At 43.2% G+C, this 14,532-nt stretch overlaps 1 protein-coding gene across 1 annotated transcript; it reads left to right on the top strand.

Moving 5' to 3' along the window:
* Positions 1 to 2,753: 2,753 nt before the first annotated feature.
* On the top strand, positions 2,754 to 14,532 carry IL17D (interleukin 17D). Its single transcript, XM_015618634.3, has 3 exons — positions 2,754 to 3,598; positions 3,695 to 4,005; positions 12,513 to 14,532. The coding sequence occupies exons 1-3, from the start codon at positions 2,789 to 2,791 to the stop codon at positions 12,826 to 12,828; spliced, it is 1,437 nt and encodes a 478-aa protein (XP_015474120.1). The 5' UTR covers positions 2,754 to 2,788; the 3' UTR covers positions 12,829 to 14,532.

Raw genomic sequence — 14,532 nt, 5'->3', positions numbered from 1 at the left:
AGCCCCATCCAACCTGGCCTTGAACACTTCTAGGGATGGGGCATCCAAAATTGCCATTCAATTGGCAATAAAATAAATAGTTTTATGATAAAAGGATGTTTCTCTCAGTTCCTTTGCAAGAGCAGTATGAGATTGTAAGGAATTAATCCAATTTGCTACATTTTGATTATTCTTGATGCCAAGGACGTGAATCATCGACTTTATGGCAAAAAGGCTATTTTTAACCTGTTTGTTCCTCAGTTTCCCCTTTGGCAAAATAAAGTCTTTTTAAGATTCTGCACTTCTCAAGAATTCACTTTTTCAAAGTTAAATTGCCTAACAACTGTAAAATGTGCTGAGATGCTGCTGCAGAAGATGCCATGCCATGGACACTGCAAAGTGGTGTTACAGTGCTTGCAACTGCAAGGGAAGATGAATGGGAACAGGAGAGTTTGGGTGACAGGTTATCTGCAAATGGAATGTGAAGGAGAAGGACATCTTCAGAGAGTAATTTAATTCTCTTTCTGAAGATTCATACCTGCTGGGGCTGCCAGCTGAATGTTTGTTCCACCCAACAACATGAGTTGTTCAACTTGAAGGTCTGTATGATGATTTTTAAAACCTTTTTCACATCATTATTTCAGATAGAGATAGGATCTCATTAATGCTGTAGCAGGATGGGAATAAGAATTTGGAATATGCCAGTGTAGGGCAATTCTGCTGTTTTTGTGACAAGCATATTACTGTGGTATCATTAATAATGTTTGTCACAATGACTTGATTTATTTATGTGTATTTATTTAGTATCTGAGAGCATCTGTTGTGTGCCAGAGTAGCTACAGAAGACAACAACCCCAGCCAGAAAATGTCCTGACAACGCTGCTCCTTGGGGATTAATGTGTTTGGGAAGGGCTACATTCTTACATTTACTGTCAGATTTTCACCATCATTCCAATGGTTCTGAAGTTGTTTTCCAAATTGTCATAATGGTCTGATGACAATGTATTTGAAATGGATTTTTTTGTCCAGCTATGACACATTTTTCTCCAGCTGTTGGTAACAATTTAAGATTGTTAATTTAAGGCTGAAGACACAAACTTGGTGTGTCTTTCATGAAACACATTTCAGTGTTTAACATGGCATGAAATGCTCTCTGGTGGAATCAGGTGCAGAAGATGTTTCTTCTTATTTATATGAACCTCACTAAAAATGTCTGTCTCATTCTTTCAGAGCTCAGTTTTCTTTGGAACATCCTGACTTTCTCATAGCAGAAATTTGTGGAACTGAACTTATTATCAGACATGGATCTCTGTGGTGATAATCTCAGGAGAGAGATAGATACCACTCCCAAATACAAATATTGAATGACAATCTCCAGAAAGAACATTTAGAATATTACATAGACGTGAAAGACATAGTTCTGACTTCATTGATTGAAATATCCTTTATTACATCACATTCAGGACAGATTTCATATTACTAGGTATTTTTTCAATATTTCATTTATATAGATATTTTAAATTCCCCTCAAATTCTAAAAAAATTATAAATTAACACCAGTGACAAAGATACTGGTCAGTAATTTCTTGAAGTTGTGAAAGAACATAAGTTGCCAAAGTGTATTAGGGAATATTTTATTACTCAGATGTGTCTAAGGTAGACTATGCCACAAGAACTGGCTTAGGACCCACTCTTAGTTCTTTTGTAATGGAATCTCATTTGCTGCCCTTCTGTGGTTTTTATAATTTCAGTCAACGTGATTTCTCATAAGACAATACAGTGCAACTGTCTTACAGAATTAGAATATTTCCTAGGTAAGACACAAAGCCTTAAATTCAATGGCAATTTAATGCCTGTGCTATTGTTCTCTTTTCATCTTTGATTTCTTGAGGCAGACCTCTCCCAGAAATGTCAATGCATATAAAGAAAGTACATAAACTCACATTTTGCAAAGCCAAGTGTGACATCCTCATGCTACTCAGAAATCTGAAATTTCTCAGGATGCTGGTTTGCCTTAGGAAGAGTAATATAAAAAGGCCTGTGGTGATAAACACTTGCCATGTTGCCACACATACCGCTCGAAGGTGGTGAAGTAACACAAGGCCAGGTGCAAGGTCAGAGGTTAGGCTGGGCTGGGCTAAATGGACACACACCTTGTGTGTCTCTCACCCGAGGATATGACTGCAAAGGAGAGTTTGGAATTCAATTAAAAACTGTCCTTCCTCAGAGCTGAAATCTGAGTCAAATCCCACACAGTTAAAGGTCAAGATACTGTTAATTAGTGATAGTGACCTGTGATGCAGATGGCACCAAAATCACTAAAAATCATAGTTAGACTTAACTGTATGACTATTCAAAAACCACAGCAAGTCACTTCACTACATCACAAATACCAGACCATTCTGCTTCAACTCCAGCCTGTTCAGTGAAGTCGATGTCTTGTATTTCTGTGGTACCAAGTTGGGGTTTCTCAGTCCTTTTATGATTTGTGATCCTATTTTCCTTTATTCCTAACCAATCAGTATTTTCATGTTTATCTATCCTTATCCTAAATGCCTCAAGAGATGTGCAGGACTTAATCAAAGCACATGAAATATTTGATTCAAGGAATGAATTCTAAAGTCTGTTTTTAATGCACACCATTTCAGTGGACCACATCTTTTACGAACCCAAGTACTATTTATATGCTTATTTTTGTGGGTTGTGCCAGAGACCATGAATATATTGCATCATGTGTTTTTAAAAGTACAGAATAGATGGAGAAACCATTAGAGGTGAGACTCACTTCAGCCTCCTTTAGGTACGTACGATGCAAATTTCCCTTCTTCTGAAGCAGCTTCTCTTGCAGGCAGCAGTGACCCTGCCGTGGGTGTCTGCCCCGGGCCGCCTCGGCAGGAGGAAGGGGAGGATCAGGCCAACCCCAGTCTTCGTGCTGGACATCAGCCACCTCGGTCCCTGCTGGAGACAGGACACAGCTGGGATGGAGAAACATGCCAGAGGTGCTTCCTGGAGTCGGGCAAGTCGGAAATCCCAAACCCCTACGAGGGGCAGTGCCAATTGCCCTAAAGTGACTGGGAGAGTCCGGGCTAGAGCAGTCCCTTCCCCAGCTGGAAATCCCCACATGTTTTCACATCAGCCCCGACACTTTGGCTCCGACTGGGCCAAATCCCCCTGGCTCTGCCTCAGTCTTGAGCCCTGGCGCGGAGCGTGGCACCGGCTGCCGAGTGTCCCGGCGGGGCTGGGGACAGCCCGGCTCCTGCCGGTGCCGCCGGTGCGGTGGGAAGGGAGAGCTGGGCTCTCGACGGCACCCCCGGGAGTGCGGAGAGTGCCGGGCCGGAGGCTCGGCGGGGCCTGGATCCGTCCGTGCCCGCGGGGTGTCCCCGGGGCCGCGCTGGGATGCGGGACCGACCCGCGCCCGGCGCCGAGCTCTCGCCGCCTCCGTGAGCGCCGCCGAACATGTTCCTGGCAGGCGAGGCCAGGGGAGATGCAGAGAGGCGCGGGGCACTTTTCCAACAGCTCCTCCGCCGGGAGAGCCAGTGGCACGGCGCGGCGCGGCAGCCCGCCGCTCTCCCCGGCTCCCTGGAGGAGAAGCAGCCCGGCGGCCATGCAGCGAGGCAGGGTAAGGGGCTGCGGGGCGCGGGCGGGCGGGCGCGGTGTCCCCGGTGTCCCCGGTGTCCCCGGTGTCCCCATCCCCCTGACGGCCGCGTCGTTGCAGGTGCGGGCGGCGCTGGCGGCGCTGCTGGCGCTGCTCTGCGCGGCGCTGCTCCCGCTCCGCCCGGAGGCCGCCAGGGCGCCCAAGCAGCGGCCGGCGCGGACCCGGAGCTGCGGCGAGCGGCCCGAGGAGCTGCTGGAACAGCTGTACGGGCGGCTGGCGGCGGGCATGCTCAGCGCCTTCCACCACACCCTGCAGCCCGAGCCGCCGGGCCGCCAGCACAACGCCAGCTGCCCCGCCGGGACACGGCCGCCCGCAGACAAGAGGGTCCGGCTCCCCGTCAACCTGCGCAGCGCATCGCCCTGGGCGTACAGGTGACTCCGGGCGCCGGGAGAAGGGGGTGCGGCCGCCTCCGGGGGGCTGAAGGGAGCCGAGGCGGTGTCCCCGTGCGGGACCGGCAGCGCCGTGCCCGGCGCGGCTCGGGAGGTGAGGGGTGGCCGCGGCACCGGGCAGCAGCCTGCAGGAACAGGGAAGGTGCTAAAGCACGTCTGAGCAGGCGATGTAAGGTTATTATGTAAAAACAGCTTGTGTGAGGAATATGCCTAAAGGGCGAAAAGAGAAATGAATGAGGTAGAGCAAGCCGAGAGATGGAGTTCACACCCACATCCACACCCACCCGGGAGCACAGACCACCCTCAAAAAGTCACTTGGGCAAATTATCAAACGTGACAATCAGAGAACTCTCAGGAAAGGACCACCACCGAAGAAGCACCTCTTGACTCTGCAGCAGGCACAGAGGGGCTCAGATGTTTTCCCCAAAATGTGGCTCCAGATGCTCTGCTGCTTCTAAAGTACATCTGGGTTCAGCCTGTGTTCTGGTCACCTACCAAACTCTCCCAAGGGCTCGATGTCCCCTTTGCTGTCTGTAGGAACGTAGGCAAGAGTACAGCAATATTCCTGTGTTAACACCTGCGTTTTCAACCTGTGCTTTGCAAAACCTCCTTCCCCTGAGGTGGAAACAGGGGCTGACAGACTATTTTGGTGGGGCATAAAAATAACTAATTAAACTAAATTTGTTGTGAGGCTAGTTAATACACGAAACGAGGGCCTGCACTTCTATAGGAAGCTCTGGAAAAGCTTGGGAATCACTGATCTAGTAAGCTAAACCCAGTGTGTGATCACATTCTCAGAAGACTGTGAAGTCTTCTGGTGGTTTGAATAAAACTGAGTTCTGTTTACAGCTTTCTGTAGAGGACTGCAGACAACAGGAACATAAAACGTGCAAACTTAAAAGGATCTGACTTTCTTGCTACTTTTTATACATTATCCCTGGTATCTGCTTTGATGCAGTTCCTGTGTATTCAGCAAACAGTTATCTCCTTGTTAGGCTCTCCAATAAATATTTATTTTATGGCATGGGTTTTGCTCCCTTGTAGTGTAAGAAGTAATCCTACTGAGTTTATTTGCTCAGTAAGCCTTTCACAAGCAAAGTATTTTTAGCAATACATTTTCTGTAAGAAGACTGAGGATTTTTAAGCTACCCAAGAGTGCACAAAGCAAATACCATGAACGAAACACCTACCATTGGGCTCAGGTATTTTTCACAGTGGTTTTGCAAAATACTAGTGCTATCAGAAAATTGTTCCTCTGGTTTGAAGACAGTGTCTTCCCTCCTTCCATCTTGCTGGACAGGTATTTATTTTCAGTTGGAGGTTTACTTCTTAATGGAGAACCAGCTGCTTTTTGGGGCTTGGCTTACAAAAGTAAATCCACTGTACTTTTCATCAAAGCGTTTTCAGACACTAACCATTCACATACAAGTAACTTGATGACATCTCCAAGCTATGAATTTTAAAAGATAGTGGGGAAGAAGCATTACACTATTAAAAGCAAAATCTACAATTATATTCAGAGGGAAAAATGTTTCTCTAGGGTAAAGAGGCCTGAGTACTCTGTCTAGTCAACAGATCTCATTTGCAGCTTTTTTTGTGACTGTGTTTTTACTATATCGCTAGTGTGCAATGAGACAGCAACAGATATCTCAAGATGTGTAATTAAAGTGTAAAATACAAGATTGCTAACATGCATTAGCTATTGACACCTGCTATCTCATAGATTTTGAAGCTAGGTGTGAAATTATTTTTTTGTTCTGTGGTCTTAAACTGGGTGCCCTGGAAGCTCCTTAGTCCCATTAGAGTTACTCCTTACCTTTGAGAGGGACACACAGCTCTCCTTTAAAGACTGCAAGTAACGTCCCATTATGCTTTGTCAATCATTAACCAATTTCACTTATACAATCCCAACAATTTCTTCTCCATGGCTGGAGTGTTAATCTGAAAAGTTGCAAGTGGCTCTCTTCCGTACTACAGCCCTTTCTTGACAAACCTACGTCCATTTAATTATTTTCTCTCGTAAATTGCTCCCATTCACAGATTCATTACTGTCTCCTGAACTGCCTTCTGAATCACCAAAGCTGTTTTAGTGGTGAATGCTCATGAATAAATTCACTGTAGGCAGACCCCCCCCCCCAGTATACCCTGATAGGACACTGCTCAAAGGCTGAATTTGACTGCTTGAAATTTGCATCAAGATGCCTGTCCTGTTCCAGCGTCTCACAGACATCCTGCTCTCCAGATTCTTTTCTGCACCTAAAAACTTACAGTGCAATTAATTTCTGCTCTGTGCATAAAAGCTCTTTTTTCTTTTTGATGTGCATTTTAATGCCTGAGATACCTCATGCTGTTTCTCTGTCTTCATTGGTGTTGCAGCAGTTCCCATTGTTACCATCTGCAGATTTCATTAACATACTGTTTATACTCCCTATTCCAGGTCATTAATAATAAAGATATTAAGTCTGGCTCTACTTACCTTCCCCTGAATATCTCCCGAGGCACCTGCTCCCAGCTGTTTAACGCTGCTGCTTGTAATTCTTCTGTTCACATGACTGTTCAGTCCAAGTCAACTGGAATTTTCTCATATCAGCATTTATGAGAAAGAATCAAATATACTACATAGAGAAATGTGTATAATGCTGACTCTTCTGCATCATCTGTATCCAAGCCTATCATTCTGTTTAAGTGTGGAAGAATTAGGTTTGAATGGCTCAAAGCCCAGATAATCTTTGTATGGCTTATTTGCTTGTCTTTGTTTTGTGCTTACTGTTTATTTTCCATTGCTTGGTCTCTTAATTTGGTTATACAAAAATCAAGACTTACATAATTTTTGGCTTGCTGCAACCCAGAGATACAGGAGTTGTACATGGATTGCACCACAAATCCATCTGGTCCCTGACCCTGCTGCTAGCATCAACCAACAGGTGGTATTTAAGGCAAAAGTTAGGGGAAAAATACTAGTTTGTGTGTCTGATACTGAAATTCCATCCTGGTGGCCACAGGAGATCAGTATATTACTCGGGGCACAGAGTTTAATCACGCAAATCACTCTTTGCTCTGCAGAGCTATAAAGAGACAGCAGAGTTCCCTGAAGTCAGTTGAGCATGCTGGCTTTGCTCAGCAGGTCAGGAAGCTGGGCTACAAATTACCCAGCTTTTTAAAAAGCTAGACCCAGCAGAAGAAGTTCTGTCATGAAATCATCCTTCCATGAAATCATCAGGCTGACTGTGTGCCAGCTTTTGACATCTATCCAGGGGTTGCTCGTCCTTTTTAGCAGTATTACATGGACAGCCAATGAAATCCAGAAAGCCTACTTGTACAAGGAGGTTCTGGAATGGACAACTTGGCTACTGCTATAGTTCGGAGTTGCTTAACAAGAATTAATGATAGGTGGACCTGCAGCCCCTGCTGACAGCACAGGATGGGTGCTCTTGTTAACATTTACAGAAGCCACGAACATGGTGAATCATTAGCAGTGCAAGAACAGCTCCAGAAATGTACAGTAAAGTTGCTCATGGACAAGAGCCATTATGAAAAGGATTAATTTTAAATGTCTGCCTAAATATTTGTGGGGTCTGATCATAGAGCTCAGAGTAAACATTGAAAAATCTGATCCTGCTGAAGTCAGCAGCACTTTTACAGGTAGTGCTGATTTGTGATTCCATTCATGGTGCTGCAGAGCACAGATGACATTCATTAACCAGCTGTATATATCAGCTCTATTTTTATTTTCTGATGTCTTAAGGCTATAATAACAATCATAGCCAGTTTGCAAACACACTTCTATGTGAGCTTAGCAAAATTTATGTGTATTCAAGAAATCATTCATGTTTCTGTATTTCCAAATCCTGTGGCTTTTGTTTCTACCTCTGGGGCCTAATCCCACATCTACTAATAGTTAATTTACAAAGATTTAACTTTTATCATCGGTGTCGCTCTGATGGTGTTAGCCAAGTTAGCCAGTCACTCTTTCAAACATTGCCCAGCTTGTGTTTTCTGTTTTTCAAAAACCAGTTTCAGTTTATAAGCATCCTTGTTTTAGTGCTCATTTACATAAAATCTTAATAAAAGTAATACAGGCAAGTCATTTTTCACTGGTAAAAGCCAAGACTGTCTGCAGTGTGTTTGAACAAAGTTATACAGGAAAGCTTTCCTTCAAATAATACTCCAGCCATTTTCTAGAAGCTTATCCAAGGCATTTTCCAGGATTTAACATTACCATGTGACACGGTGTGCGTGTCCCAAAGATGCAGCCAAGGGCAAGAATACAAGGGGATGCAAGAGCTCCCACCCTTTTTAGTTGAGCACGTTTGTACAACTCTTCAGAAAATCAGTTAGCACTGGGCTACCTATAGTAGTAATAGCTATGTTGCTGCCTGTATATAAAACAAACTAAGCACTACATGAACAGAAGAACACCTGCTATAGGGAAATAAATGTCTTGGCAAGGGGGAAAAAAAGCTGTTCACTCTTAATCCCGTAAGCATTTCAGAGTGTGAAGGAAGGGGATGATGATCTGCTTATTAGACTTTTGATAACATCCAGCTGTTAGCCCAGTGCTAGCAGTGATTTTCTGAAGACTCGGCTCCCTGCCCCAGCACAGCATCTAACCCTGTGGAATCAGAAGCTTGGAAATTATGAAGTGACAATATTGTTAAAAATACTACATATAAAAGTAGCAGTACAGGAGAAGGCAGATTAAGTCTCTGCAATAGTTTTACTTCTGACAGAAAGTTTTCTCTTGAGTTTTCAGGCTTAGTACATAAATGGCAGGAAGTTTGTTTTTCACTGGGAGCTCTCAAAGCACTCATAGGGTCATAAGGAAAAGCAGCAGAGTCACACTTCATTAGCAGTTCCAGTTCAGCACAAACCTGTTTCTTGTTCCAGCAGATGGGAATAGAGCAGCCCAGCACAGCTCACTGCTCCTGTCACTTGTGAACCAGGAGTGCTGGCAAGGCAAACAGCCTTATACAGTGGTGACCTGAGTTCACAGGACAAGGCAATGCTCATGAAAGCATCTGAGCTGTCTGGTTTGCAGCAGTGGCCACAGCAAGTGACACAAGGCTGCAGGGGACACTTGAGTACCAGTGGAAAGCTGTACTTCTCTGGTTTGCCACCACTCTTCCATTTATCTCTTGAGCATAGGATAGACATAGCAGGAACTTGGAGCATGCATTTTTACCTGGTTAATTAACCTGATCAAAAGTGATTACCCTCTTCCAGAAGAAGATGTTAAAACATGTAGTGGTTGGAGTAAAGGAGAGGAATCCAACTACAGCAGCTGGGGCAGCGGTCATTTTCTGCACAGAGTGACTATGCTCAGCTCATGCAAACAGAAGGAAGCAGGTCCAGCTGCATTTATTCAGCTAAATGCTGGGTGTTACTGGTGTTTTTTAGTGAACTTGACCCAAGCTGGTCTGGGTTGCCTAGAAAGACCCAGATGAGGATTTATTTATATGGCTTTTCTAAACAGAGTTGATCTGAAAATGTAGAACCTTGTATATGGCTCCAAATTTCAGTGACATTTGAGTTAAGGAATTAATTTCAGGAGGCATTACTTAGAGGCTTCAGCCTTTAAGTTCTGGCTTGGATGCAAAACCACATCCATATTTTGAATCTATCATTAAGTTTGGACTCTCTCTGATTCCTTCCAGTCCTCACATGATATATTGACATCAAACTTAGTAATATAAGAGATTTTCCCCCTCAGAAAGTAAAAAACCATGCCACAAATACAGCATCTTTCAAAAACCCCACCCCATTAATACCTGACATTTTCCATGTGGGAATTTGGAGGAGAAAGACGGCTGTAGACCATGATTCCAGCGACAGTGCTCTGCTGGTATGAGTGAAACCTCTCATGTTTGCATGCAGAAGCATGTTCATGTTTTCCAGTAACATCATAAACCAGGTGCTAGAGATAATACAGTAGAGGAAATACCAATAACTTGACACATGGTGTGTTTAACAATCCACCACTGAAATTACTCTCACTAGAGTTTGAAATGGGAATGTATCACAGTAGAAAGGGCTGTGTTCCCCTTTCTTCTCTTCTGCTGGCTACCATTTTATTTCACACTGGTGTGAGATCCTGTAACATGAAGGTATTTCCTGGGGAAAGTAAATGAATATATAATAAATAAATGAATAGTAAATGAATGGGACAGAGGAGTATTGCAAAAAATATCTGCAACATCACAGATATCTGGCTATAAGAGAACTGGTCTGGTTTTTTTGTGAGAAAAACAAATTCTTTAAATTTAATTTTTAAAAAATATTTATACACAATGGTCATTATATATACATATGAAAGTCTCTTCCTTGATGACAGGATAATCAAGTTTGTGTTTGGCAAAAGCTGTGATTCCAGATTTCCTTTAACTGATAAACTAGTGATACTTCTGAAAAGGGCATCTCTCTTCTCTCCCTGCCTAAAGCTGCTTGTTCACTCTGGCTGGTTGGCGCTGAGCTCTGTGTACATGTGTGGCAAGACAGCTGACAGACCAATTCCCAGCTTTTGATGGAGTAATTCCTTAGTTGAATGAATCCCTTGATCAATCCTGTGACCAGAAAAACATCTGTGTCAACCCAAAGGCGGGTGTGAGAGGGAGAGCCAGGCTGCCTGCTTTCACAAGGACAGATTTTGTTGACTAGCAGTGACTGCACTCACAGCTTGAGGCTGACTTAGGGTTCTGCCTCTTCCAAACCTGAAACCTCTTCTCATCCCAGAGACAGCCTGAAGAGATAAAAGACAAACACTGATACCCAAGGAAGTGCTGCCAACCCTGGGGAACACAATTTAGAAATTGCTTTAAATCTATTAAGATAATTTTAAGACCTATTAAGACATCCCACCAGGAAGATTGCATCCAGCTCGGGGACCATGCCTCGGTTTGAAAAAACAGGTGTCTGCTAAGGAAGGCAGGAGCCTCCCTTGAAATGAAAAATGTAAACTCCCTCTCTCCAAATTATTATAATTTTGAAATTAAGGGGCTCTCAGGCAAAGATATGGGAGTAGGAATAACAGTTCTTTACTAGTATGTATAAATAAAAAAACCCTACAACTTAATAGGAAAATTAAAATAAAATGCAGTAGCACAAAAATCACTGTCAGAGTACAACCTGACACCCTGTTGGGCAGGATGTTAGTAGCAGCCTGAATGGTGGCTGCAGTCCTCCTGGAGCGACAGATGTGGTTCTATTGAAGCAGTGATCCTGTAGAAGAGTGTAATTTTCCTCTGAAGGTCCAGTGGTGATGTAAAATGGTCTGGTCTTCCTCTGGGAATCCAGTGGAAAAAGGCTGCCTGTGGTGTTCCTAGTCCCAGATTATATCCAGGTAGGAATGCTTGGCTCCTCCCCTGGGTGGAGCATCTCACAATGGGATGATGTAATTTTATCAGCCATGCAGTGAGACTCTCTGGCCCATTAACAGAAGATATCCCCCTGGAGGGAGGATGGGTGGTGGAAAAGATAAGGCACACTGCCCCACCTGGTTTTAACAGATGGTAATAGAATACATACTTCTGGTTACATATTGCATTGCAACCTAAGACAGACCACAACACAAGAAGAATGTGGACCTGTTAGAGTGAGTCCAGAGAAAGCCATGAAAACACTCCTCAAAGGGATGGAGAATCTCTCCTATAAAGACAGGCTGAACCTTCCCGTTTCTAAAGGGGGCCTACCAGAGAGCTGGAGAAGGACTCTTCACAAGGGCATGGAGCGATAGGACAAGGAATAATGGCTTTAAAGTGGAAGAGGGCAGGTTTGGATCAGCTACTGGGAAGAATTAAGAAGTGAGGGTGGTGAGACACTGGCACAGGTTTCCCAGAGAAGCTGTGGATGCCCCACCCCAGGAAGCTGCAGTTTATCTCAGTGTGGGCATGAAAATGTTGCTCTTCTCTGGTTAGAGGAAGATACAGTGGACATGAATTAGAAAAAGCAATACCGAGTTCTGCTTTCAAGGGGAAGGCACATTTATGACCCCAAGTATACTAGGGAGAAAAACCTATTGCAGAAATAAAAATATAATTCAATTCTATTTAAATCACTAAATTTTAAAACATCATGTCATGGCTTTAACAATAACAATGTTAACAAGGATTTAGACCAGTTTTTGAAGAACTCAAGGCAGATAAAAAGTTTAGAAATGCCCAAGTGTCCTTTTTAATGCTCTGTTTATCCGTTCGGTCCAAAATGCAAAACTCATTCTGTTGAAACCCTTGAATCTCATAATTCAGAAAGCCAGACACTTCATACTCCTCTGTGCACTGTAGGACCTAATCAGTTCTGTAAGCTGTTCATGTTTTTTTCTTTACAAATTACAAGCCAGACAGCAACAGCTACAGCTATTTTTCCTGGCGAAAACAACAAAAACATGATATAATTATTAGAATAATATAATTATAATACTATATAAGATTATATAATTCCAGATTAACATACCTGGTTTTAGAGGTACCAATGAATCTTTATTTGCTTCCCTCTAGAATTTCCTATGATCCCACGAGATACCCTAAATACATTCCCGAAGCCTACTGCCTGTGCAAAGGCTGCCTGATGGGGATCTTTGGTGAGGAGAGCTTGCACTTCCGCAGCACCCCGGTGTTCATGCCCACGGTCATCCTGCGCCGCACACCCGCCTGCGCCGGGGGCCGCTACGTCTACACCGAGGATTACATCACCATCCCTGTGGGCTGCACCTGCGTCCCTGAGCAGGAAAAGGAGGCAGAGAGCGTCAATTCCAGCATAGATAAGCAAGAAGTGAAGTTGCTGGTGGGCCAGAACAAGCCCTCATCAGAATGAAGAATGTATAAAAAGTCATGTTTCAGTACTGGCCTCACATCATCATCTCACCACCTCAGGAAACTGCACCAGAGGAACACACAGACTCACTTGCCCTCTTTTTCTGCTTACAGTTATTTCAGATAGAAGATGGAAAGCCCAGTCATTCAGATCATTAGAGATGGCAATTAATTCAACTTCTTTAGTTCATGTAAACTTATTTAGTTCATTATTGCAAACTCCAAAGTAGCCTTTTTTTTTTCCTTAGAGCTGAACATTTTATATTTGCTTATTCACAGTAAATTTTAGAAGATGATGCAACTGTAAGACATCGTAGCTATTACTATAACAGGCTACTGGTTGTAGATATTTTTAAGGAATCTCTTATATTCTATTTTTAGGTACCCTTATATAAAATTCATGTAGCTGCTGTACATGGGACAAATCAGCAGTTAAAAGGATAATTTCTCAGGCTGGGAGAGCCTCCCTTTATACTGCATAAACTCCAAGCTTTGCCTCTGAGCTGTTATCTCTTTGACTAATTTATATACTACAGGAAGGAGACGTTTCCCAAGTTGGAGTCATTCATGAAGCAATATTCTATGTGCTTGCCATTTTTAAGCTTGCCAAATTGCTAAGGCTACAAAGGTGTTGAGAAAAAACTTGCTAGAATATTGTAAAAATGAAGCAGACCTTCTTGATGTCTAATTCTCAGAAAATGTAAGTTAGAAAAAACACAGTTTGGGTCTCAAGAATTCTGTATTTGATTTCATCCATCACTGACCACTTAACTACTTTGTGATAAAACTATGCTCCATGTAGCTGAAAGACCAAAACCCTTTTTGTTGTAGGAGAGGAGATTCCCCATTAAAAGTAAGTACCAAGGATCGGCTTCAGCCCAGGTGCACTGCAGGTGAGCAAGGAGGCTAGGTTTTAACTTCCAGATCCTACAAGAGGTCATTGAGTTGAGTCCCAGCCAAGCCAAACTTGTTAAATCAAATTGATTTTTATAATTACTGTTACTCATTTCTCCTTATGCTGTATGTAATAGACCACCATCTGCAAAAGCTGATGCTCTGTGGACGAGCAGCCTTCCATCTGTGCAGCCTACTGCTGATGGAACCTGATGGCAGGCCCTCACCAGAAACCCTGCATACACAAAAACTTGCATTTCCAGAACAAGAGACTGAAGTTGACTCAGCCTAGTGAATGAGAATCAGGAATGACCAAGCATGCCTTGCACAAACATAATTCCTCAGAGGGCACACTCGCCAAAATGGATAAACCTCTGAATGCATAGCAGAGAATCTCTTTTACAGCTGAAGGATCATGACTGCAATATTGTTACAGAACAAACATCATATGCAGCAATGTATCTGCTACATCACAAATCTCAAAACTTGCCTTAATTCATAGCAGAGAAAGCCCCTACACTACACAAACACAGTCCTCTTGGGAGTGCTGTTGGAAGAAGAATGGAAATACTATGAGCTAATCACAATTAACAAGTTGAAGACAGCATGAAAATTATACAACTCCATGTCTTGTGCATAACTATTGACTGTGCTTTCTCTGACTCAGTCTAGTATTTCATAAATAAATATATGTTATTTTATAAAATAACAGTATTTTTATAGTGCAATCTGTGAAACTTCTTACAAAGCCTAAAATAACTTTAAGAACTCCAGAAACAAATAAAGATTCCCATCATGACGTCAGGTTGAA

The sequence above is a fragment of the Parus major genome, chromosome 1 (assembly GCF_001522545.3).
Source record: "Parus major isolate Abel chromosome 1, Parus_major1.1, whole genome shotgun sequence".
NCBI lineage: Eukaryota > Metazoa > Chordata > Aves > Passeriformes > Paridae > Parus > Parus major.
The sequence above is the reverse complement of the archived record's forward strand: the minus strand, read 5'-3'. Positions and strand labels throughout refer to the sequence as shown.